General features: G+C 44.2%; 2 protein-coding genes across 10 annotated transcripts in view; one reads left to right on the plus strand and one right to left on the minus strand.

Moving 5' to 3' along the window:
* The first annotated feature begins 21,409 nt into the window (after window positions 1-21,409).
* CEBPD (CCAAT enhancer binding protein delta) lies at window positions 21,410-23,330 on the plus strand. The gene has a single exon (XM_032759839.2). It carries the CDS (start codon window positions 22,129-22,131, stop codon window positions 22,936-22,938), a length of 810 nt encoding a protein of 269 aa, XP_032615730.1. The 5' UTR covers window positions 21,410-22,128; the 3' UTR covers window positions 22,939-23,330.
* Window positions 23,331-24,210: 880 nt separating this feature from the next.
* SPIDR (scaffold protein involved in DNA repair) overlaps window positions 24,211-25,847 on the minus strand; it is a 527,842-nt gene continuing 526,205 nt past the window's right edge. For 2 of the 9 annotated variants that reach the window (XM_032759828.2, XM_032759824.2), the window contains one exon: window positions 24,211-24,914. In XM_032759828.2, the coding sequence (XP_032615719.1) occupies window positions 24,706-24,914 (209 nt within the window). In that variant the 3' untranslated portion in view covers window positions 24,211-24,705. The remainder of the gene's footprint in view (window positions 24,915-25,847) is intronic. The other 7 variants (XM_032759835.2, XM_032759834.2, XM_058443690.1 and 4 more) reach the window with 5 other exon arrangements.

The raw sequence follows: 25,847 nt of genomic DNA on the forward strand, positions 1-25,847 counted from the left end.
TCTGACAAAGGGCTAATATCGAGAATCTACAAAGAACTTAAACAAGTTTACAAGAAAAAAAAAACAACCCCATCAAAAAGTGGGTGAAGGATATGAACAGATACTTCTCAAAAGAAGACATTTATGTGGCCAACAAACATGAAAAAAAGCTCATCATCACTGGTCATTAGAGAAATGCCAATCAAAACAACAATGAGATACCATCTCATGCCAGTTAGAATGGTGATCACTAAAAGGTCAGAAAACAACAGATGCTGGAGAGGATGTGGAGAAATAGGAACGGTTTTACACTGTTGGTGGGAGTGTAAATTAGTTCAACCATTGTGGAAGACAGTGTGGCGATTCCTCAAGGATGTAGAACCAGAAATACCATTTGACCCAGCAATCCCATTACTGGGTATATACCCAAAGCATTATAAATCATGCTACTATAAAGACACATGCACACATATGTTTATTGCAGCACTGTTCACAAAAGCAAAGACTTGGAACCAACCCAAATGCCCATCAGTGATAGACAGGATAAAGAAAATGTGGCACATATACACCATGGAATGCTATGCAGCCATAAAAAAGGATAAGTTCATGTTTTTTACAGGGACATGGATGAAGCTGGAAGTCATCATTCTCAGCAAACTAATACAAGAACAGAAAACCAAACACTGCATGTTCTCACTCATAAGTGGGAGTTGAACAATGAGATCACATGGACACAGGGAGGGGAACATCACACACTGGGGCCTGTCAGGGGGTTGGGGGCTAGGGGAGGGATAGCATTAGGAGAAATACCTAATGTAAATGACAGGTTGATGGGTACAGAAACCACTATGTCACGTGTATACCTATGTAACAAACCCGCATGTTCAGCACATGTATCTCAGAACTTAAAGTATTAAAAACAAACAAACAGAAAAAACCTTTTATTTTCTCTTTTTTTAAAAAAGTCTCCATCCCAAGCCTGGATGTGGTGGCTCATGCCTATAAACCCAGCACTTTGGGAGGCCGAGGTGGGCAGATCACCTGAGGTCAACAGTTCGAGGCCAGCCTGGCCAACAGGGTGAAACCCCATCTCTACTAACAATACAAAAATTAGCTGGGCATGGTGACGCCTGTAATCCCAGCTACTCTGGAGGCTGAGGCAGGAGAATCGCTTGGACCCAGGAGGCAGAAGTTGCAATGAGCAGAGATCGCACCACTGCAATCCAGCCTGGGTGACAGAGTGAGACTCCGTCTCAAAAAAACAAACAAACAAAAAAATCACCATCCTAGTGTGTGGTCTGTCTAAAGTGGTATTTTCTTGTGATTTTGATTTGCATTTTATTAATGATTAATGATGTTGAGTGTTTTTCCTTATTATTATTATTATTATACTTTAAGTTCTAGGGTACATGTGCACAACGTGCAGGTTTGATACATAGGTATACATGTGCCATGTTGGTTTGCTGCACCCATCAACTCATCATTTACATTAGGTATTTCTCCTAATTCTATCCCTCTCCCAGTCCCCTACCGCCCGACAGGCCCCGGTGTGTGATGTTCCCCTCACTGTGTCCAAGTGATCTCATTGTTCAATTCCCACCTACGAGTGAGAACATGCGGTGTTTGGTGTTCTGTCCTTGTGATAGTTTGCTGAGAATGATGGTTTCCAGCTTCATCCCTGTCCCTGCAAAGGACATGAACTCATCCATTTTTATGGCTGCATAGTATTCCATGGTGTATATGTACCACATTTCCTTAATCCAGTCTACCATTGATGGACATTTGGGTTGGTTCCAAGTCTTTGCTATTGTGAATAGTGCAGCAATAAACATACATGTGCATGTGTCTTTATAGTAGCACGATTTATAATCGTTTGGGTATATATCCAGTAATGGGATTGCTGGGTCAAATGGTAATTCTAGCTCTAGAACCTTGAGGAATCACCACACTGTCTTCCACAAGGATTGCCACATTGTCTTCCACAATGGTTGAACCAATTTACACTCCCATCAACGTGTAAAAGTGTTCCTATTTCTCCACATCCTCTTCAGCATCTGTTGTTTCTTGACTTTTTAATGATTGCCATTCTAGATGGTGTGAGATGCTATCTCATTGTGGTTTTGATTTGCGTTTCTCTGATGACCAGTGATGATGAGCATTTTTTCATGTGTCTGTTAGCTGCATAGATATCTTCTTTTGAGCAGTGTCTGTTCATGTCCTTCACCCACTTTTTGATGGGGTTGTTTGTTTTTTTCTTGTAAATTTGTTTGAGTTCTTTGTAGATTCTGGATATTAGCCCTTTGTCAGATGAGTAGATTGCAAAAATGTTCTCCCGTTCTGTAGGTTGCCTGTTCACTCTGATGGTAGTTTCTTTTGCTGTGCAGAAGCTCTTTAGTTTAATTAGATCCTATTTGTCAATTTTGGCTTTTGTTGCCATTGCTTTTGGTGTTTTAGTCATGAAGTCCTTGCCTATGCCTATGTCCTGAATGGTATTGCCTAGGTTTTCTTCTAGGGTTTTTATGGTTTTAGGTTTAACATGTAAGTCTTTAATCCATCTTGAATTAATTTTTGCATAAGGTGTAAGGAAGGGATCCAGTTTCAGCTTTCTACATATGGCTAGCCAGTTTTCCCAACACCATTTATTAAATAGGTAATCCTTTCCCCATTTCTTGTTTTTGTCAGGTTTGTCAAAGATCAGATGGTTGTAGATATGTGGCATTATTTATGAGGTCTCTGTACTGTTCCATTGGTCTATATATCTGTTTTGGTACAAGTACCATGCTGTTTTGGTTACTGTAGCCTTGTAGTATAGTTTGAAGTCAGGTAATGTGATGCCTCCAGCTTTGTTCTTTTGAATTAGGATTGTCTTGGCAATAAGGGCTCTTTTTTAGTTCCATATGAACTTTAAAGTAGTTTTTTCCAATTCTGTGAAGAAAGTCATTGGTAGCTTGATGGGGATGGCAATGAATCTATAAATTACCTTGGGCAGTATGGCCATTTTCACGATATTGATTCTTCCTATCCATGAGCATGGAATATTCTTCCATTTGTTTGTGTCCTCTTTTATTTCATTGAGCAGTGGTTTGTAGTTCTCCCTGAAGAGGTCCTTCACATCCCTGGTAAGTTGTATTCCTAAGTATTTTATTCTCTTTGTAGCAATTGTGAATGGGAATTCACTCATGATTTGGCTGTTTGTCTGTTAATGGTGTATAGGAATGCTTGTGATTTTTGTACATTGATTTTGTATCCTGAGACTTTGGTGAAGTTGCTTATCAGCTTAAGGAGATTTTGCACTGAGACAATGGGATTTTCTAAATATACAATCATGTCATCTGCAAATAGGGACAATTTGACTTCCTCATTTCCTAATTGAATACCCTTTATTTCTTTCTCTTGCCTGATTGCCCTGGCCAGAACTTCCAATACTATGTTCAATAGGAGCGGTGATAGAGGGCATCCTTGTCTTGTGCTGGCTTTCAAAGGGAATGCTTCCAGTTTTTGCCCATTCAGTATGATATTGGCTGTGGGTTTGTCATAAATAGCTCTTATTATTTTGAAATACATTACATGAATACCTAGCTTATTGAGAGCTTTTAGCATGAAGGGCTGTTGAATTTTGTTGAAGGCTTTTTCTGCATCTATTCAGATAATCATGTGGTTTCTGTCATTTGTTCTGTTTATGTGATGGATTATGTTTATTGATTTGCATATGTTGAACTAGCCTTGCATCCCAGGGATGAAGCCGACTTGCTTGTGGTGGATAAGCTTTTTGAGTGCTGCTGGATTCAGCTTGCCAGTATTTTATTGAGGATTTTTGCATCGATGTTCATCAGGGATATTGGTCTAAAATTTTTTTTTTTATTGTGTCTCTGCCAGGCTTTGGTATCAGGATATGTTGGCCTCATAAAATGAGTTAGGGAGGATTCCCTCTTTTTCTATTGATTGGAATAGTTTCAGAAGGAATGGTACCAGCTCCTTCTTGTACCTCTGGTAGAATTCGGCTGTGAATCCATCTTGTCCTGGACTTTTTTTGGTTGGTAGGCTATTAATTATTGCCTCAATTTCAGAGCCTGTTATTGGTCTATTCAGAGATTCAACTTTTTCCTGGTTTAGTCTTGGGAGAGCATATGTGTCCAGGAATTTATCCATTTCCTCTAGATTTTCTAGTTTATTTGTGTAGAGGTATTTATAGTATTCTCTGATGGTAATTTGTACTTCTGTGGGATAGGTGGTGATACCCCCTTTATCATTTTTGATTGCATCTGTTTGATTCTTATCTCTTTTTTCTTTATTAGTCTTGCTAGCGATCTATCAATTTTGTTGATCTTTAAAAAAATCAGCTCCTGGATTCATTGATTTTTTGAAGGTTTTTTTGGTGTCTCTATTTCTTTCAGTTCTTCTCTGCTTAATTATTTCTTGCCTTCTGCTAGCTTTTGAATTTGTTTGCTCTTGCTTCTCTAGTTCATTTAATTGTGATGTTAGGGCATCGATTTTAGATCTTTCCTGCTTCCTCTTGTGAGCATTTAGTGCTATAAATTTCCCTCTACACACTGCTTTAAATGTGTCCCAGAGATTCTGGTATGTTGTGTCTTTGTTCTCGTTGGTTTCAAAGAACATCTTTATTTCTGCCTTCATTTCATTATTTACCCAATAGTCATTCAGGAGCAAGTTGTTCAGTTTCCATGTAGTTGTGCAGTTTTGAATGAGTTTCTTAATCCCGAGTTCTAATTTGATTGCACTGTGTTCTGAGAGACAGTTTGTTGTGATTTCTCTTCTTTTACATTTGCTGAGGAGTGCTTTACTTCCAACTATGTGGTCAATTTTAGAATAAATGTGATGTGGTGACGAGAAGAATGCATATTCTGTGTTTTGGGGGTGGAGAGTTCTGTAGATGTCTATTAGATCTGTTTGTTGCAGAGCTGAGTTCAGGTCCTGATTATCCTTGTTAACCTTCTGTCTCCTTGATCTGTCTAATATTGACAATGGGGTGTTAAAGTCTCACATTATTATTGTGTGTGGGTCTAAATCTCTTTGTAGGTCTCTAAGGACTTCCTTTATGAATCTGGGTGCTCCTGTATTGGGTGCATATATATTTAGGAGAGTTAGCTCTTCTTGTTGAATTGATCCCTTTACCATTATGTAATGGCCTTCTTTGTCTCATTTGATCTTTGTTCGTTTAAAATCTATTTTATCAGAAACTAGGATTGCAACCCCTGCTTTTTTTCCTTTCCATTTGCTTGGTAGATATTCCTCTATCCCTTTATTTTGAGTCTATGTGCGTGTTTGCATGTGAGATGGGTCTCCTGAATACAGCACACTGATGGGTCTTGACTCTTTATCCAATTTGCCAGTCTGTGTCTTTTAATTGGGGCCTTAGCCCATTTACATTTAAGGTTAATATTGTTATGTGTGAATTTGATCCTGTCATTATGATGTTCGCTTGTTATTTTGCCCATTAATTGATGCAATTTCTTCGTAGCACTGATGGTCTTTACAATTTGGCATATTTTTGCAGTGGCTGGTACCAGTTGTTTATTTCCATGTTTAGTGCTTCCTTCAGGAGCTCTTGTAGGGCAGGACTGGTGGTTACAAAATCTCTCAGCATTTGCTTGTCTGTAAAGGATTTTATTTCTCCTTCACTTATGAAGCTTAGTTTGGCTGGATGTGAAATTCTGGGTTGAAAATTCTTGAAGAATGATGATTATTTGCCTCAACTCTCTTCTGGGTTGTAGAGTTTCTGCAGAAAGATCCTCTGTTAGTCTGATGGGCTTCCCTTTGTGGGTAACCCCACCTTTCTGTCTGGCGGCCCTTAACACTTTTTGCTTCATTTCAACCTTGGTGAATCTGACAATTATGTGTCTTGGGGTTGCTCTTCTTGAGGAGTATCTTTGTTGTGGTCTCTGTATTTCCTGAATTTGAATGTTGGCCTGTCTTGCTAGGTTGGGGAAGTTCTCCTGGATAGTATCCTGAAGAGTGTTTTCCAACTTGGTTCCATTCTCCCCATCACTTTCGGGTACACCAATCAAACGTAGGTTTCATCTTTTTACATAGTCCCATATTTCTTGGAGACTTTGTTCTTTTATTTTTACTCTTTTTTTCTCTAACCTTGTTTTCTAGCTTTATTTCATTAATTTGATCTTCAATCACTGATACCATTTCTTCCACTTCATTGAATTGGCTATTGAAGCTTGTGTGTGCATCACATAGTTCTCGTGCCATGGTTTTCAGCTCCATCAGGTCATTTATGGTCTTCTCTGCACTGTTTATTCTAGTTAGCCATTTATCTAATCTTTTTTCAAGGTTTTTTGTTTCCTTGCAATGGGTTCAAACATCCTCCTTTAGCTCAGAGAAGTTTGTTATTACGGACATTCTGAAGCCTACTTCTGTCAACTCATCAAAGTAATTCTCCATCCAGCTTTGTTCTGTTGCTGGTGAGGAGCTGTGATCCTTTGGAGGAGAAGGGGCATTCTGATTTTTAGAATTTTCAGCTTTTCTGCTCTGGTTTCTCCCCATCTTTGTGGTTTTATCTACCTTTGGTCTTTGATGTTGGTGACCTACAGATGGGGTTTTGGTGTGGATGACCTTTGTGTTGATGTTGATGCTATTCCTTTCTGATTGTTAGTTTTCCTTCTAACACTCAGATCTCTCAGTTGCAGTTCTGTTGGAGTTTGCTGGAGTTCCATTCCAGACCCTGTTTGCCTGGGTATCACCAATGGAGGCAGAACAGCAAAAATTGCAGAACAGCAAATATTGCTGCCTGATCCTTCCTCTGGAAGCTTCGTCCCAGAGAGGCAGCTGCCTATATGAGGTGTCTGTCAGCCCCTACTGGGAAGTGTCTCCCAGTTAGGCTACACAAGGCTCAGGGACCCACTTGAGGAGGCAGTCTGTCTGTTCTGATTTCAAACAGCATGCTGAAAGAACACTGCTCTCTTCAGAGCTGTCAGACAGGGACATTTAAGTCTGCAGAAGTTGTCTGCTGCCTTTTGTTGAGATATGCCCTGCCTACAGAGGTAGAGTCTAGAGGCAGTAGGCCTTGTTGAGCTGTGGTGGGCCCCACCTAGTTTGAGCTTTGTTTACCTACTCAAGCCTCAGCAATGGTGGATGCCCCTCCCCCAGCCAGTCTGCCACCTCTCAGACTGCTGTGCTAGCAGTGAGCAAGGCTCTGTGGGCGTGAGACCCGCTGAGTCAGGCATGGGAGAGAATCACCTTGTCCGCCGGTTGCTAAGACCTTGGGAAAAGTGCAGTATTTGGGCAGGGTGTGCCCCGTTTTTCCAGGTAGTCTGTCGTGGCTTCCCTTGGCTAGGAAAGGGAAATCCCCTGACCCCTCATGCTTCCCGGGTGAGGCAATGCACCGCCCTGCTTCAGCTTGCCCTCTGTGGGCCATACCCACTGTGGGCCGTACCCACTGTACAACCAGTCCCAATGAGATGAACCAGGTACCTCTGTTGGAAATGCAGAAATCACCTGTCTTCTGTGTCAATCACGCTGGGAGCTGCAGACCGGAGCTGTTCCTATTCAGCCATGTTGGAATACCCTCCAATTTTATCTGAGCACTTTTCATTTCTTGTTGGCCATTTGTATGTCTTCTTTGGAGAAAAGGCTATTCAAGTTCTTTGCCTATATTGTAACTGGGTTGTCTTTTTGTTGTTGAGTTCTAAGAGCTCTTTATATATTCTGGATACTAGACATTTATCAGAATATGGTCTGCAAATATTTTCTCCCATTCACTGGCTTCAGTTTTCACTGTCTTTATGGCGTCCTTTGGTGCACAAACATTTTAATTTTGATGACATCCAATTTATCTATTTTTTTCTTTTGTTGATTGTGCTTTTCATGTCATTACTAAGAATCCATCAACAAAATGAAGGTCATGAAGATCTACCGCAATGTTTTCTTCAGAGTTTGATGGTTTTAGCCCTTACATTTATATCTTTGATCCATTTTCAGTTAATTTTCCTATGATGTGGTGTGGTATAGGAGCTAAAATTAAATCTTTTGCTTGTATATGCCCTGTTGTTTCAGCATTTTTTTTTTTTTTTTTTTGAGACTCAGTCTTGCCCTGTCGCCCAGGCTGGAGTGCAGCAGCAGAATCTTGGCTCACTGAAACCTCCACTTCCCGGGTTCAAGCAATTCTCCTGCCTCAGCTTCCTGAGTAGCTGGGACTACAGGCATGAGCCACCACTCCTGGCTAATTTTTTATTTTTATTTTTAGTAGAGATGGGGTTTCTCCATGTTGGCTGGCTGGCCTTGAACACCTGACCTCATGTGATCCACCCGCCTCGGCCTCCCAAAGTGTTGGGATTATGGGCATGAGCCACTACACCTGGCCCAGCATTTAAGAGACTATTCTTTCCTCATTGGATGGTCTTATGGGTTTATTTCTTGACTCACGATTCTATTCTATTGATCTATATGTCTATGCAGCACCATATTGTGTTGTTTACTATAATTTTGTAGTAAGTTTTGAAATTGGAAAGTGTGAGCCTTCAAAGTTTGTTATTTTTTTCCCTAAGATTGTGTTGAGGTTCAGGTCTGTTACAATTATATATAAACCTGAGAATCAGCTTTTCTAGTTTTGCAAAAAAGAGCATTTTGAGTTTGATAGGAAATGCACTGAATCTGTAGATTGCTTTGGGCAATTTTGTCATCATAACAATATTAAGTCTTTCAGTCCATGACATGGGATTTCTTTCCATTTATTTACATTTCTTTACAATATTTTGTAATTTTCAGTGTATAAGATACTTAATGTTTCAGGTCTTTGGTTAAATTTATTCCTAAGTATTTTATTCTTTTCAATGCTACCATGAGTAAAATGTTTTTTTTAAATTTCTCTTTCAGATTGTTCATTGCTAGTGTACCAAAATACAACTGATATTTGCACATTGATCTTGTACCCAGCATCTTTGCTAATTTCATTTATTTAGCTCTAACAGATTTTTGTGAATTAAAAAATGTTTTCTATAAAGTCCTCTGGAATAGACACAGTTTTACTTCTGCATTTCCATTTTGTTTGCATTGATTTCTTTTTCTTGCCTAATTGCTCTGGCTAGAATTTCTAATATGGTGTGTGTGGAAAGCAGATACACTTGTTGTTCCTAATCTTAGAGAGAAACAGCTTTTGTCTCTCCTTATTGAGTATGATGTTAGCTGTGGCTTTTTCATAAGTGCTAATTATTCTGTTGATGAAATTCTCTTGTATTCCTATTTTGTTGAGTGTTTTTATCAAGAAAGGGTGTTGGATTTTGTCAAATGCTTTTTCTGCATTAATTGAGATAAACATATAGGTTTTTTTCCTTCATTTTATTAATGTAGCATTGACTGATTTTTTTTTGTTGTAGAATTTGCCTTGTATTTCTGGAATAAATCCTACATGGTTGTTATGTATAATCTGTGTAAAAGGTAGTTGGACTAAGCTTTGGTAAGTTCTTCATTTTCATTTTATTTTTTTGAGGATTTCTGCATTCCCTATATTCATAGGGATGTTGTTCTGCAAATTTTCTTTCCTTTTTTCTTTTCTTTTCTTTCTTTTTTTTTTTTTTAAAGACAGGGTCTTGGGCTGGGGCAGTGGCTCACACCTGTAATCCCAGCACTTTGGGAGGCCAAGGCAGGTGGATCACTTGAGGTCAGGAGTTCAAGGCCAGCCAGCCAACATGGAGAAACCCTGTCTCTACTAAAAATACAAAAAATTAGCCTGTAGTCACAGCTATTCAGGAGACTGAGGCAAGAGAATCACTTGAACCCGGGAGGTGGAGGTTGCAGTGAGGAGAGATAATGCCACTGCACTCCAGCCTGGCTGACAGAGTGAGACTCCCTCTCAAAAAAAAAAAAAAAAATGGGGGGCTCACTCTGTCACCCAGGCTGGAGTGCAGTGGCATGATCACGGCTCACTGCAGCCTCAACCTCCTGGGCTCAAGTGACCATGCCTGGCCAGTTTGCAAATTTTCTTCTCTTGTGATATCTTCATTTGGCCTTGGCATCAGGTAATATTTATATGGCTTTATAGAATGAGTCAGAAAATGTTCCCTCCTCTGCTTCTTTTTGGAAACCTTTGAGAAGGACTGATGTTAATTTTTCTTTTTCTTTTCTTTTTTTTTTGAGATGGAGTCTCACTCTGTCGCCCAGGCTGGAGTGCAGTGGTGTGATCTCGGCTCACCGCTACCTATGCCTCCTGGATTCAAGCGATTCTCCTGCCTCAGCCTCCTAAGTAGCTGGGATTACAGGCACATGCCACTACGACCGGCTAATTTTTGTATTTTTAGTAGAGATGGGGTTTCACCAAATTGGTCAGGCTAATCTCAAACTCCTGATCTCAAATGATCTGCCTGCCTTGGCCTCCCAAAGTGCTGGGATTACAGGCGTGAGCCACCATGCCCAGCCAATTTTTCTTTAAATGTTTGTTATAATTCACCATTGAAGCCATCTTGCCCTGAGCTTATTTTTGTTGAAATAATGTTTGATTACTAATTCAAAAACGTTTTAAATTTGCTCAGATTTTCCATTTCTTCTTGAGTTAGTTTTAGTAGTTTGTTTCTAGGAATTTGTTCATCTAGGTTATTTAATTTGTTAGTGTATAATTTATCATATTATTTTCATGATCTTTTTTATTTATATAAGGTTTATAGTGATGGCCTAGTTTCTTATTGGTTTTCATAATCTGATTCTTCTTTTTCTCTGCTCTGTCTAGTTAAATCTAGTTGAATGTTTGTCATTTTTTGTTACTCTTGTTAAAAGAGCCAAATTTTGGTTTTATTGATTGTATTATTTTTCCGTTCTTTCTGTCTTTTTTTTCTTTCTGTAATCTGTATTAATCCTTTCTTCTGCTAACTTTGGGCTTAGCTTGTTCTTTTTGTTTTCTGGTTCCCTAATGTGTAAAATGATTGATCTGGGAGATTCCTTTTTCTCTTTTTAAAATGTGGGCATATATTGCTATAAATCTCCCTCTGAACACCATTTTCACTATGTCTCATAAGTTTGGATATGTTCTATTTTTGTGTTGATTTATCCCAAAAAAGCATTTTCTAATTTCAGCTGTAATTTTTTCTTTTGCCCATTGTATGTTGCGTAAGTTCCACATTATTTGTGAAAACTGAGTTTTCCTTCTATTTTTGATTTCTAGCCAGAGAAAGATTGTAGTCAGAGAAGATGCTTTGTCTTATTTCAATCCTTTAAATCTGTCAAACTTGTTTGTGACCTAACATGTTGTCTGTCCTAGAGAATGTCCCATTTGCGATTCAGAAGAATGTGTAGTATGCTGTTGCTGAGTGAAACAGTAAATGTATGTCCCTTAAGTCTAGTTGGTGTATAGTGTTCTTTAAGGACTCCATTTTGTTATTCATATTGAAAATGAGGTATTTATGGCCGGGCGCGGTGGCTCACGCTTGTAATCCCAGCACTTTGGGAGGCTGAGGCGGGCGGATCACGAGGTCAGGAGATCGAGACCACGGGGAAACCCTGTCTCTACTAAAAAAATACAAAAAAATTAGCCGGGCGTAGTGGCGGGTGCCTGTAGTCCCAGCTACTTGGAGGGGCTGAGGCAGGAGAATGGCGTGAACCCAGGAGGCGGAGCTTGCAGTGAGCCGAGATTGCGCCACTGCACTCCAGCCTGGGCGACAGAGCGAGACTCCGTCTCAAAAAAAAAACAAGAAAAAACCAAAAAAAACCCAAAATGAGGTATTTAAACTCCAACGATTATTATAAAACTATCTATTTCTTCCCTCACCTCTGTCAAATTTTCCTTCATGTATTTTGGGGCACTTTTTTTGATATGTATATCTGTAAAACTGATTAATCTTCTTGATAGATTGACCATTTTATCTACATATAATGTCTTTATTTGTCTCCTGTAACAAGTTTTTTTTTTTTTTATTATTATACTTTAAGTTTTAGGGTACATGTGCACAACGTGCAGCTTTGTTACATATGTATACATGTGCCATGTTGGTGTGCTGCACCCATTAACTCGTCATTTAGCATTAGGTATATCTCCTAATGCTATCCCTCCCCCCTCCCCCCAAACTGTAACAAGTTTTGACTTAAAGTCTATTTTGTTTGATATCATATAATCCACCTCAACACATTTTTTACCATCTGCATTTCTACTAATTAAAGAGCACTTCTGTCATTTGGCTTTTTTCCCCTGTAAGCTTCATTTTACTTTTGTTCCTGAATTCAACTAATATTGCCTTCTTTTGTTTGGTTTTTTTCTACCATACCATTTCCCGCCACTTATTACCCTTATTTTTTATGTAAAGAATATAAGGTAAAGAAAGGGGAAATGGGCCAGGTGTGGTGGTTCACCCCTTAGCACTTTGGGAGGCTGATATGGGTGGATCACGAGGTCAGGAGTTCAAGATCAGCCCAGCCAATGTGGTGAAACCCTGTCTCTACTAAAAATACAAAAATTAGCCGGGTGTGGTGGTGCTTGCCTGTAGTCCCCGCTACTCAGGAGGCTGAGGCAGGACAATCGCTTGAGCCTGGCAGGTGGAGGTTGCAGTGAGCTGAGACTGTGCCATTGCACTCCAGGCTGGGTGACAGAGTGAGACTCCATCTCAAAAAAAAAATTAATTAATTAAAATAATAAATAAATAAATAAATAAATGATAGGGGAAATGACTTGGCTGGGTGTGATGGCTCACGCCTGTAATCCTAGCATTTTGGGAGGCCAAGGCAGGTGGATTGCCTGAGCTCAGGAGTTCGAGACCAGCCTGGGCAACATGGTGAAACCCCGTCTCTACTAAAATACAAAAAGTTAGCCAGGCGTGGTGGCCTGTGCCTGTAGTCCCAGCTACTTGGGAGGCTGAGGCAGGAGAATTGCTTGAACCGGGGAGGCAGAGGTTGCAGTGAGCTGAGATTGTGCCACTGCACTCCATCCTGGGCACAGAGTGAGACTCCATCTCCAGAAAAAAAAAAGGGAGGGGAGAAATGACTTGCCCACGTTCACACACAAAATTCCCTTCATTTCAGAAAATCTTATTGAGTGCAAAATATGTGCCTAAAACAGTGAGAGATACTAGAGAAAAATAGTGTTGGCAGCTCTTAACCTCACAGTATTTGCATTCTATCAGGAGAGACCAGGTTTTCTTTTTATTTAAATCTCTAGTTTACTTGATATTTTGCTCCTTTAAAAAAACAGACTTTATGTTTAGAGCAGTTTTATGTTCACAGAAAAATTTAGTGAAAGGTATAATGCCCATAGGCCTCCTTGCTCCCATCCCAATACACACCCCCTCCTTCACCACCAACAATCTGAGCCAGCATGGTGCATTTTCTACAATCCATGAACCAACATTAACACACTGTTATCAACTAGTGTCCATAGTTTACATTAGTGTTCACTCTTGGTGTTGTACATCCTGTGAGTTTAAACAAATGTATAATGACATGTATCTACTATTATAGTATCATACAGACTAGTTTCAGTGCCCTAAAACTTCCCTATGCTCTACCTACTCATCCCTCCCTCCTTCCCTCTGAACCTCTGGCAACCAGTGATCTTTTTACTGTGTCAATAGTTTTCCCTTTTCCTGGATATCACAGAGTTGGAATCATACAGCATGTAGGTAGCCTTTTCAGATGTGTTTCTTTCACTAATATGGATTTAAGTTTCCTCCATGTCTTTTCATGGCTAGAAACTGGGTGTACCACAGTTTATCCATTCACCTACTAGAAGACATCTTCTAGTACACCACTTTGATTCCCTTATTTCCATTTCCATATGTATTTTTAGTTTTTGTGTTAGTGTTTACTCTGGGGAATAATGATTCTAACAACCAAGTTTTAATTAAATACCAACTGAGTTTCATAGCATACAAAGACTCTGTTCCTTTACAGCTCTGTTGTGCCCCTCTTCCCACACTTTATGTTGTAGTATCACAAACTGCATCTTTATATATTGTGTGCCCATTAACATAGCTTTACAATTATTGTTTCAGGGGTTTGTCTTTTAAACTATTTAGTAAAATGAAAAATGAACTTATAAACCAAAGGGTGTTTTATATTTACCTATGTAGCTACATTTACCATTGTTCTTTATTTTTGCATGTTTTTGAGTTACTGTTTGATGTCGTTTTGTTTCAGCCTGGAAGACTTTCTTTAGGATTTCTAGAGCAGGTCTATTTGTGAAATACATCAGTTTTTGTTTAGCTGGAAATGTCTTAATGTCTCAATTTTTGCTGGACATAGTATTCCTGGTTGACTTTTTTACTTTTATCCCACTGTCTCCTGACCACCATGGTTTTGATGAAAAACTGATTATTAATTTTATTCAGGATCTCTTGTATGTGATGAATCACTTTGCTCTTGCAGCTTTCCAGATTGTCTCTTTTTGTTTGGTGTTCAATAATTTGACTATAGTTTTTCTTAGTATGGATCTCTTTGAGTTTGTTCTACTTGGTGTTGCTGAGCTTCTTGGATGCGTAGATTCATGTATCTCACAAAATATGGGACATTTTGGCTATTCTTTCTTTTTTTTTTTTGAGATGGAATCTCACTGTCCCCCAGGCTGGAGTGCAGTGGCACAATCTCAGCTCACTGCAACCTTCGCCTCCCAGGTTCAAGAGATTCTCTTGCTTCAGCCTCCCGAGTAGCTGGGATTACAGATGCCCACCACCATGCCTGGCTAATTTTTGTATTTTTAGTAGAGATGGTCTTGAACTCCTGACCTCAGGTGATCCACCCACCTTGGCCTCCCAAAGTGCTGGGATTACAGGCATGATCCACTGTGCCCGGCTTATTATTTATTTAGATAGTCTTTCTGCTACTTTCTCTTTGTCTCCTCTTTCTGGGACTCTCATTATGTATATGTTGATCTGCTTGATGATATCCCACAGGTCCCTTAGGCTTGGTTCACTTTTCTTCATTCTTTTTTGTGCTTCCCTGGCTGCATAATTTCAATTGTCCTACATTCAAGTTTGCTGATTCTCTTTCTTTCTTTTTCTTTCCTTTCCTTCCTTTCCCTCCCTCTCTTTCTCTTTTTTTCTTTCCTTTCTTCCTTCCTTCTTTCTTTTCTTTCTTTTCCTTTTCTTTCCCTTCCTCCCTCCCTCTCTCTCTTTCTCTCTTTCTTTCTTTCTTTTGATGGAGTCTTGCTCTGTTGCCCAGGCTGGAGTGCAGTGGCACGACCTTGGCTCACTGCAACCTCTGCCTCCCAGGTTCAAGAGACTCTCCTGCCTTGGCCCCCCAAGTAGCTGACATTATAGGCATGCGCCACCATCCCCAGCTAATTTTCTTTGGATTTTTAGTAGAGACAGGGTTTCACCATGTTGGTCAGGCTGGTCTCAAACTCCTGACCTCAAATGATCTGCCTGCCTCGGCCTCCCAAAGTGCTGGGATTACAGGTGTGGGCCACTGCATCCAGCCTGATTATTTCTGGTGCCTGTTTAAACCTGTTGTTGTAAACTCCTAGTGGTTTTTCATTTCATTTCAGCTCCAGAATTTCTAATTGGTTCTTTTGGGTAATTTCTCTCTCTTTACTGATATTCTCTATTTGGTGGTACTTCATGCTCCTGGCTTCCTTTAGTCCTTTGTACATGGTTTACCCTAACTCTGAGCATTTTAAAGACATGTGATTTAGGTTTTGTCCACTAAGTCCAATGTCTGGCTTCCTCAGGGATAGTTTCTATTAATTTCTTCAGAGTATGCTTGTGAATGGTTTATACTTTCTTGTTTCTTTGCATGCTTCATAAATGTTTGTCAAAAACTCAGCATTTTGATAATTACACTGTGGCAACTCTGCAAAGTAGATTCCGCCCCCACTCTCCACCCCTGCCAAGGGTTTGTTGTTGCTATTTGTTGTGGGCTGTTGTTATTTGTTACTGACTTTTCAAAACTACGTTTGTAACATCTGTATTGTTGTTGTGTGAGGCCACTGAAGTCTGTGTTCCATTAGCTTAGTGGTCAGCTAGTATTTTTAACAGAGTAACTTTAAATGCCCAAAGCCCCCAACCCATAAAAGAAAGAAAAAGAGAAAAAAAAAAAGTACCTACAGAAACTCTTCCAGTCTTTAGAGATTGGCTCTGTGTTGGCATACTCCTTTAACACTTAGCCAGGTTGTTTATAATTCTGTCTTAGCTTTCTCTTCTTGAATGTGCACATCTTGAAGGTCAGCCAGAAGTGGAGGCTTGAGGTCTTCTCAGGCCTTTGCTGAGCACTCCGCCCATGCTGGGCATGCACGTGATTCCCTGGTACACGCAAGAGCTTTTAATGGCCCTTATTCCCCACTTACGTTCTTCCTCAAGCTCTTCCTAGACTTCTTGGTCTTTCTATTGCTTGTCTCAGGCTCCTACAGCCAGTACGTTTGCCCTTGCTACTCTTGGCAAATGCCCAAATGCAAACGCTACCCTTGCTCTAGTCCATCAGGGAGCTGCCAGCCAGGTCCAAGCACACTCCCCTGTGTCTTTGAGAACACAGTCTGTGTTGTTCACTCTGGCACTAGCAGCCTGCATCGGGAGTTCATGCTGCCATCTTCATGGCCACCAACAATCTGGAGAAGGAGGGATGGCAAGCAGGCAGTTTAAAACACCAAAGTGCTTTCTTAGTGCATTGCAGCAGCTTCTTTCTTCATTATACTTTCCCCGGTTGCTGTAAGTTTGTGGCTAGATTTCAGAGTTCTGTAAAAGTTGATTAGGACAGCTTTTGCCAGTTATATTTGTGGAGTGATGGAGCACTGGAATTCTTTACTCTGCCATTTTTGGTGATGTTGCTTCTCTCATATTTCTTAAAATTTTGATTTTGTACTCATAGAAAGAACTTCGTTTCTTTTAGACATTAATTTTGATAATATATCACTCTTAGGTACATGTAAAATGGACAATATAAGTAAATTGCTTAAGATATTCCCAAATGTTTTCATGTTCACTCACTGTCTCCTCTGAATCACTTTTCATTTCAGAGTCATTGCCCTGCAAGTTTTTACACACCACTGCTCTCCATTCCATCAAGACAGCGAGCTATGTAGCATTTCTTTAGAAAGTGCTCTCCACCATCATCCTCAAGATTCACTCCCAGCCACTGGCACCGATATGTGGACAAAGACAAACATCCTAACTGACACTCTGGACAACAGTGATTATCACATGCATCCCAATTTCAATAAAATATAAAAAAAAGTGCACTTAGTAATTGACAAGATGTGGGATGTATTTTTCCTGAGAAGTCAGATGAGGAAGTGATTAAGTCACAGAAAGCACCATCGACGCAGGCACCACTTTAAGCCAGTCTGTAACAGATCGAAGGCTCTTGCCAGCAGAGTAGTGCAGAGGAGAAAGAGCTCTCGGTGGAACCATCAGCTTCACACACAGGAAACCAGGCAGGTCCTGGGTATTTGGAGTTGAGTCAGGTGCCAGTTGTTGTGAGAGGAAATCGACTTCTTGAAGTGGGCAGTGGAGGGCTCCTACTTGAGAATTGAAACTCCATTCTCTAGGCCAAGAAAACTTCAGCAGATTCTAAGGAACACAGTGACGTGACGGGCTCTCTTGGGTGGCCATCTGGAGAATGGATTGGAAAGGGAGAGCAAGCTGTGAGTCCAGACCTGCTGCGCCCTTCCTCGGGGAGCAGGTGCAGCTGCAGCATCACTGTCACCAAGGAGGCAGCTGGGGACCTGGGGTGCAAGGAGGCTGGCAGAGGGTCTACCAGGTGTGGGCCAGGGAGGGATGAATCCACTTGATAAAAATGTAGGCTGGGAAGACAAATTGCTTTTCCTTTTCTGTTGTGGAGAATGTGAGCAGGTATTTGGCAGGTGGGACACCCAACCCACAGAATCCAATTCTTGTTGTCAGTTTTGGCTACTTTACAATCTGGGGACTCAGCCTCTTAGATTCTAGAAGCTGAAGTGCACATAGAAATTGTTACCAATCACAGCAGGTTTCAATGACATGCACAAGCTTTAACAGCATGAGGGGTGCGTGACCCCAGCAACCACTGGTTTTGTTCCTTTGACTCTATCTATCTTTCCTTTTCCAAACTCACATATTGGGAATAAGGTTCATCCTAAAAAAGTCAATATTTATTTTTGGATATAAACATGTAACATATAAAAATTTCATGGCCGGGTGTGGTGGCTCACACATGTAATCCCAGCACTTTGGGAGGCCAAGGCAGGCAGATATTACCTGAGATCAGCAGTTGGAGACCAGCCTGGCCAACATGGTGAAACCTCGTCTCTACTAAAAATACAAAAATTAGCTGGGTGTGGTGGCACACGCCTGTAATCCCAGCTACTCGGGAGGCTGAGGCAGGAGAATTGCTTGAGCCTGGGACACGGAGGTTGCAGTGAGCCAAGATTGTGCCACTGTACTCCTGCCTGGCCAACAGAGCGAGATTCTATCTTAAAAAAAAAAAAAAAAAAAAAAAAAAAAAATCGCTATTGTGACACAAAACTCAGGAAAATAAGCCATAAAGTTAAAATACCCTGAAGGCAGAAGGTAAACAAAACCATCTAATCTGATAGCTGAGAATAACAATCTGAAGAAAGCACTAAAAAGTTTCCCACCTCTTGAAACTTCATTTCATATTTACGTTTAGAGAGCACTCCTCAAAAATGTTTTATTTTTTCAGACTGTAATTTGGAGCAGAACTGCTCTTCTGCCATCTGAAGTATCCAAATATGATCCCTAGCATGAGAGAGAGCTGGATTATGGTCAACTTCATCCTACGAATGAGGGGAAGCCAGACTGGCTTTTGGACCCCAACAGCTTAAATTAACTCAAACACATTTTAACCGTTTTCAACCTCCTGAATTTCTTTCTTTTTTTTCTTTTCTTTTCTTTTTTTTTTTTTTTTTGGAGACGGAGTCTGGCTCTGTCACCCAGGCTGGAGTGCGGTGGCGCGATCTCGGCTCACTGCAAGCTCCGCCTCCCGGGTTCACGCCATTCTCCCGCCTCGGCCTCCCAAAGTGCTGGGACCCGGCTAATTTTTTGTGGTTTTATAGAGTAGGTTCACCTGTTACCAGGATGGTCGATTCTGACTTTCTGACTGCCCTGGCCTCCAAACTGGGATTACAGGATGACCACCCCCACCTTTTTTTTTTTTTTTTTTTTCAGATTTCATCTGGCCTAGGGTGAGGGCACTGGTTGATTCTCCAGGGTTCAAGCGATTCTCTTGCCTCAGCCTCCCAAGTTAGCTGGGGTTACAGGCACCTGCCATCATGCCCGGCTAATTTTTGTATTTTTGTAGAGACAGGATTTCACCATGTTGGCCAGGCTGGTCTTGAACTCTTGACCTCAGGTGATCCGCCCACCTCGGCCTCTCAAAGTGCTGGGATTACAGGCGTGAGCTACTGCACCAGGCCTAGGCAAGAGCTTTCTAACCGCTTCCTGTAAAAGCACCTCAATACGCATCACTGTCATGTAAACTCAACTTAGTGTTAATAAATGTAGCTTTGGGAGGCGGAGGCGGGTAGATCACGAGGACAGAAGATCGAAACCATCCTGGCTAACACGGTGAAACCTGTCTCTACTTAAAATACAAAAAATTAGCCGGGTGTGGTGTCAGGGCCTGTAATCCCAGCTTCTTGGGAGGCTGAGGCAGGAGAATCCCTTGAACCCGGGAGGCAGACGTTGCAGTGAGCTGAGATCGCGCCACTGTACTAAAGCCTGGCGACAGAACAAGACTCCGTCTCAAAAATAAAGATAAAAATAAAAATAAAATGTAACTATATTGACTATCGGAATCAGTAAATCATCTCACTGAAAATAGTCTCTGAGTTGTTTTTAGGAGGGTATGGTTATCCCTTATAAATATTTATTTTGCATTCCCTAAGTAAGTGATTAGGAAGGGCTTTAATAGTGTTTCTATGGCTTCTTAAATATATGAGAACAAAAAAATTTGTGCTATAACAACTTTTGCTGGATGTGTGTAAGTCCACACTCTAGGCACTGCTGGATTTGAGTCTTAATAGGTAATTGTGTGACATCATCATTGTGCACCCTCTGAGTAACTCTAAAGAAATATGTTTGTTCTTTAGGAAACCTATTAAATATCCCATAGTGCAAGGTTAGAAATGACCTCTGGAACTGACTGCAGAAACTGCACAGCAGTTAGTAGAGCTTGGTGTTCCGACGCAGATCTGGTGAGAGGCCTACGCAGGAAGAGACTCGACATGGAGTAGGTGTGACTAGGGATAGTGATTTAATGGATTTGGGCCTGGCATGGTGGCTCACGCCTGTAATCCTGGCACTTTGGGAGGCTGAGGCTGGCGAATCTCTCTCTTAAGCCCAGGAGTTTGAAACCAGCCCGGACAACATTGTGAGATCCCATCTCAATTTTTTTTTTTTTTTGAGACGGAGTCTCGCTCTGTCGCCCAGGCTGGAGTGCAATGGAATGATCTCGGCTCACTGCAACCTCCGCCTCCCGGGTTCAAGCGATTCTCCTGCCTCAGCCTCCCGAGTAGCTGGGATTACAGGCGCACGCCACTACGCTTGGCTAATTTTTGTATTTTTAGTAGAAATGGGGTTTCACCATGTTGGCCAGGCTGGTTTCAAACTCCTGACCTCAAGTGATCCGCCCACCTCAGCCTCCCAAAGTGCTGAGATTACCGGCATGAGCCACTGTGCTCGGCTGAAAGAAACCATATTTTAAATTTATATTTATTTATTTATTTTTATTTTATTATTTTTTTTAAGACGCAGTCTCGCTCTGTCACCCAGGCTGGAGTGCAGTGGCGCGATCTCCGCTCACTGCAAGCTCTGCCTCCCGGGTTCACGCTATTCTCCTGCCTCAGCCTCTCCGAGTAGCCGGGACTACAGGCGCCCGCCACCACGCCCGGCTAAATTTTTTTGTATTTTTAGTAGAGACGGGGTTTCACCGTGGTCTCGATCTCCTGATCCACCCGCCTCGGCCTCCCAAAGTGCTGGGATTACAAGCGTGAGCCACCGCGCCCGGCCATATTTTTAATTTAAAATAATAAATGGGTCTGACCAGAAATGCCTGCCTTAAATTGCAGGACACACGACAAAGCCCATCCTTACTTGACATTTTCAGTGTGCGATGGGTCTACCGGGATGTAACCCCATCGTGAGTCGAGGCCCATCTGCACCCTGCTATAGCTACTGGTGGATCTTACCTGTCTCCCAAAAAGGACCCAGCTACTTTAGGTTCAAGGCACTTTTTTGGAATATTTAACAGGGAAAGAGCCTGGAACTAAAAACAGTTCTAACGCAAGATGCCGCCACACGATGGCACTGCTTCCGTAGACCTGGAAGAAACGCGGGCGCCGGAGCTGGCGGGGGACGCCCGGGTCTGCTGGGTAGGGGAGTAGCATCCGGCCGGAGAGCCCGCACCTCGAGGGGCCGGCGGAGGACGCGATGTCGTGACCGCGTCTCCCCCATCTGCTCTGCTTTTGGCGACGGCGTCCCGTCGGCCTTTCGGCCAGGATGCAGCAGCCGCGTCTCTGGGCCTCGACCCCCAGGGCCGGCCGGACCCGGGACCTCCGAGGAGAGCAGCGAGAACCGGGCCGGATTCCCTGAGGCGCCCGAGTGCGGTGCGGGCAGCCCTCCCCGCCTGCCAGGCCGCCGCCTGGGGACCTCAGGACGAGGCTGTGGCTGTCCCCACGTCCCGTCCCCCGCGCCTCTTCCCGCATCTGGTCCCCCGGTGGAGGCGCGGGGCAAGGCTCTCACGCGCGTGCCCACGGTCGGGGGGCGTCCTTGGACGCGCGGGTCCTCTCCCACGGGTCTCCACCCCCTGCCCTCCGGCGACAGGAGCCGGCCTGGGACGCGCGCGCTGCGGCCAAGTCCTGGTTTTGATTTCACTCCCAGCCCCGAGGAGCGAGGAGGTTCCAAGCCCACAAACAGGAAGAAGAGAAGGCCCTGGAGTGCGGGCAGAGGGAGTGTCATTCCCAGCAGCGCAGCGCGGGCCGGCCCGGGCCGGGGAGGGAGCAGCAGCGCGGGCACCCTCCTGCAACGCGGGCTGGGGGTCCCCAGGGCTGGGGAGGGGGCCCCGAGGAGGAGCAGCGAGAGGGCGCGCCCCGGGAAGGCTCGGGGCGGCTCCGGGGGGCTCCCAGGGCGCCCCCGCCCCTTCCCCCGCGGCCCCGGGGCGCCCCCGCGGTGCCGGAGCCGGGGCGGGGCGTGCACGTCAGCCGGGGCTAGAAAAGGCGGCGGGGCTGGGCCCAGCGAGGTGACAGCCGCGCTTGGACGCAGAGCCCGGCCCGACGCTGCCATGAGCGCCGCGCTCTTCAGCCTGGACGGCCCGGCGCGCGGCGCGCCCTGGCCTGCGGAGCCTGCGCCCTTCTACGAACCAGGCCGATCGGGCAAGCCGGGCCGCGGGGCCGAGCCGGGAGCCCTAGGCGAGCCAGGCGCCGCCGCCCCCGCCATGTACGACGACGAGAGCGCCATCGACTTCAGCGCCTACATCGACTCCATGGCCGCCGTGCCCACCCTGGAGCTGTGCCACGACGAGCTCTTCGCGGACCTCTTCAACAGCAATCACAAGGCGGGTGGCGCGGGTCCCCTGGAGCTTCTTCCCGGCGGCCCCGCGCGCCCCTTGGGCCCGGGCCCTGCTGCTCCGCGCCCGCTCAAGCGCGAGCCCGACTGGGGCGACGGCGACGCGCACGGTTCGCTGTTGCCCGCGCAGGTGGCCGCGTGCGCACAGACCGTGGTGAGCCTGGTGGCCGCAGGGCAACCCACCCCGCCCACGTCGCCGGAGCCGCCGCGCAGCAGCCCCGGGCCGACCCCCGCGCCCGGCCCCGCCAGGGAGAAGAGTGCCAGCAAGAGGGGCCCGGACCGCGGCAGCCCCGAGTACCGGCAGCGGCGCGAGCGCAACAACATCGCCGTGCGCAAGAGCCGCGACAAGGCCAAGCGGCGCAACCAGGAGATGCAGCAGAAGCTGGTGGAGCTGTCGGCCGAGAACGAGAAGTTGCACCAACGCGTGGAGCAGCTCACGCGGGACCTGGCCGGCCTCCGGCAGTTCTTCAAGCAGCTGCCCAGCCCGCCCTTCCTGCCGGCCGCCGGGACAGCAGACTGCCGGTAACGCGCGGCCGGGGCGGGAGAGACTCACCAACGACCCATACCTCAGACCCGACGGCCCAGAGCGGAGCGCGCCCTGCCCCGGCGCAGCCAGAGCCGCCGGGTGCCCGCTGCAGTTTCTTGGGACATAGGAGCGCAAAGAAGCTACAGCCTGGACGTACCACCACTGAACTGCGAGAGAAGCTAAACGTGTTTATTTTCCCTTAAATTATTTTTGTAATGGTAGCTTTTTCTACATCTTACTCCTGTTGATGCAGCTAAGGTACATTTGTAAAAAGAAAAAACAAAACAAGACTTTTCAGACCCTTTGTATTGTAGATAAAAGACTGAGCATGCTCACTTTTTTATATTAATTTTTACAGTATTCGTAAGAATAAAGCATCATTTGAAATCGCCCCTGCTTCCTATATTCGCAGTGACTCCCGCCTGCCCGCCGGTGGCGCAGGACCCGGCTCGGGAAGGGTGCGTTCCGGACCCGCAGCCAGCAAGCACCAGGGAGCCCGGGCGCCAGGTGTGTGTGTGTGTGTGGGCGGGGGGATGGGGTGGAGGCCCGAGCTGCTCAGGAGAGAGGGTCTGTGTCGCTTTTGAAACGCACTAAAGGTTCCAACTTGCCTAAGCTAGGTGGAGCACGGCTGAGCTCAGGTAAGCCAGCAGCTTTCCAGCAGGTGTTCTCCCGAAGAACGCAGACCTGGGGAAGGGTTGACTGGGGGCCCCTGCTGAGAACAGTCCAAGAGCTCCCTAACTGTAGAGGCTGCTGGAGGGGCGAGGGGCAGAACCCTGGGCTGAATCATCTCCCGCTTTCCCGGGACTTTGCTTTCACTTTCCTCAGTCTTGTGGACAGTCAAGTAGATTTTCAAAAGTGCTCCAGAAAGGCCAGAATAGTCATGTAGTGGATGAAAAGGGCAGTCACAAAACTGCTTAAGACCAGCTGTCTTTGCCAGTAATTGCAATGTTTAAGGATTTAATTAAAAAGCCGCCTGCCTTTAACCCAAGAACACTTGGTATTAGGGCACCATTTCTTCGTCATGGGCTGCTACGTGTATCTATCTTATGTAGTTAACCATGGCTTGTCATGATTGTATTGCTATAAGGAAGGGAACAAAATCTTCATAGTATCCAAAGATAATTAATTCTTGGTTTAAATCTCTGCCAGCAAAGCAAATAACCGACTGCTCCTTAGTCGGTGATCTTTGCTCTCCGTGCACATTACCCAGCCTAATTAAAGCAGGTGTGTGGTGGAGCCAGCTATCCCCACCACCATTCAGCAGAGCCACGATCACACCAGTTCAGAGAGCTACACTTTATTAACAGTTTCACCTGTGATACAGTTCCCTAGAACATTTTCCCAAAAGTAGTGAACTGCAAACCTAAGGGTTTGACATTTCTTGTAGCAGAACAGTAATATCACAGTATGGGACAAAGGTTTACACTTTGCAGGGTATTCTTTGGGGGAATGTTAAAACAAATACTGTAAGAAAAACATGTTCAATCACGGTAAAATGTTCAACTTGTTAAAATTACAAACGGAACAAAATTTTTTTTTCTCATATATTGCCTAAATACCAAATGAAGAGCTTAAGCTTAAGATTCAATGTGAAAACAAGAGTAAATATGTTCCTAAATTTGCAGAAAATAAAAGATAAAACTGTAGAAAAAGGTATTTTGATTTACAGTTCACAAACTATATCTTAACATTTCCCCAGAAAAATCTAAGTTTCAAGATCGTAAACTACGTTCACTGTGTCCATAGTTAACAAATAACTACCCCAAATCACCACCACCACCACCACCACTCTTGCAGCCACATTGCAAAGTTCACAGATCCTGTGGCAACCGCTAGTGTTCTGCAGAGGCCCCTCCTGCACTCAGAAGCTCGATTTCCTCCAATCCAATGCAGCTGGTCGGGTGGGCGGTTACGGACTGGACAAAACAATTTAACAACCCCACTTCCTTTCCGAGGACACTCTTCACTTCGTAGCTCTGCAGTGATAAAAGGCACGCTGGTTAAAGCAAACAGCCTGGGACGTACTGTTCCCAACAACACGGAAAACCAGAGAGCCAGAGTGGAAGGCCCTTTCCCCAGTCCACGATCTTCCACTCCTCAAACGGCTGAGAACAGTGGTAAGAAGGAGAAACAAATGAAGAGCCACTACATACATAATACATATGTGTGTGTATATATATATCCATTTATTTTAGCAAGTGAAGGAACTACCCCATTCTGGTAACTGAATTCTGTTTTTACTTGGGACATGCACACAGACTCTGCTGGGAACGCCGGGGCTGGGCACACAGTGCCCACAGCTGTCTCCCACTTCCTTTAGGACACTTCCTCAATCTAGCAACACCTCCAGTCGAGGGATTTCCTGGTGCTTTGCCCCAAACTTCCTTCCTTAATAGGATCCCATTTCTTCTAGAGTTACACTGGGCTAAAATCCTCCATGTTTTTGTAATAAGACTTCGCTTTTTCTTCTAATTCTTTTTGGTTAGTCCCAGGTGAGTTCCGTCTCCAGATGAAACAGGTACAGGGAGTCCTTGGCCCCCATCCCTGACCAGGCTGAGAGGGTGGGGTGCACCCCATTATAGATCAAGCTGCAGAATGCCATTGCGGGTAGGGCTAAAATAAAGGCTCAAAAGCACTGAGATATTCCATCTCTGGCCGTCTGGGAGATTAAAGCCCTAGAAGGCAATGCCACTTGCAGAGTAATATCATGGGTACCCCACACCCCTCCTCTGTGCAAGGCATTTGGCAGTTGCTACAGCAGTTCTGTTTGGTGTCTATTAACTCACTCCTCCCATCGTTATAGTGTCATGGCCAAAGAGACTGAGGCTGGAGAAGCCAGACAACGTGGCCAAAGCAGGTAGAGTGTGGCTCCTTGGTGCCCTTCCCTTCAAAGGTGTGAGTCTCACTGC

This window comes from Hylobates moloch, unplaced genomic scaffold, assembly GCF_009828535.3.
Source record: "Hylobates moloch isolate HMO894 unplaced genomic scaffold, HMol_V3 SCAFFOLD_9, whole genome shotgun sequence".
Lineage (NCBI taxonomy): Eukaryota > Metazoa > Chordata > Mammalia > Primates > Hylobatidae > Hylobates > Hylobates moloch.

Bases quoted from the DNA above. Each gene is read 5' to 3' on its own strand.
- CEBPD (XM_032759839.2), top strand. From the start codon at position 22,129: ATGAGCGCCGCGCTCTTCAGCCTGGACGGCCCGGCGCGCGGCGCGCCC.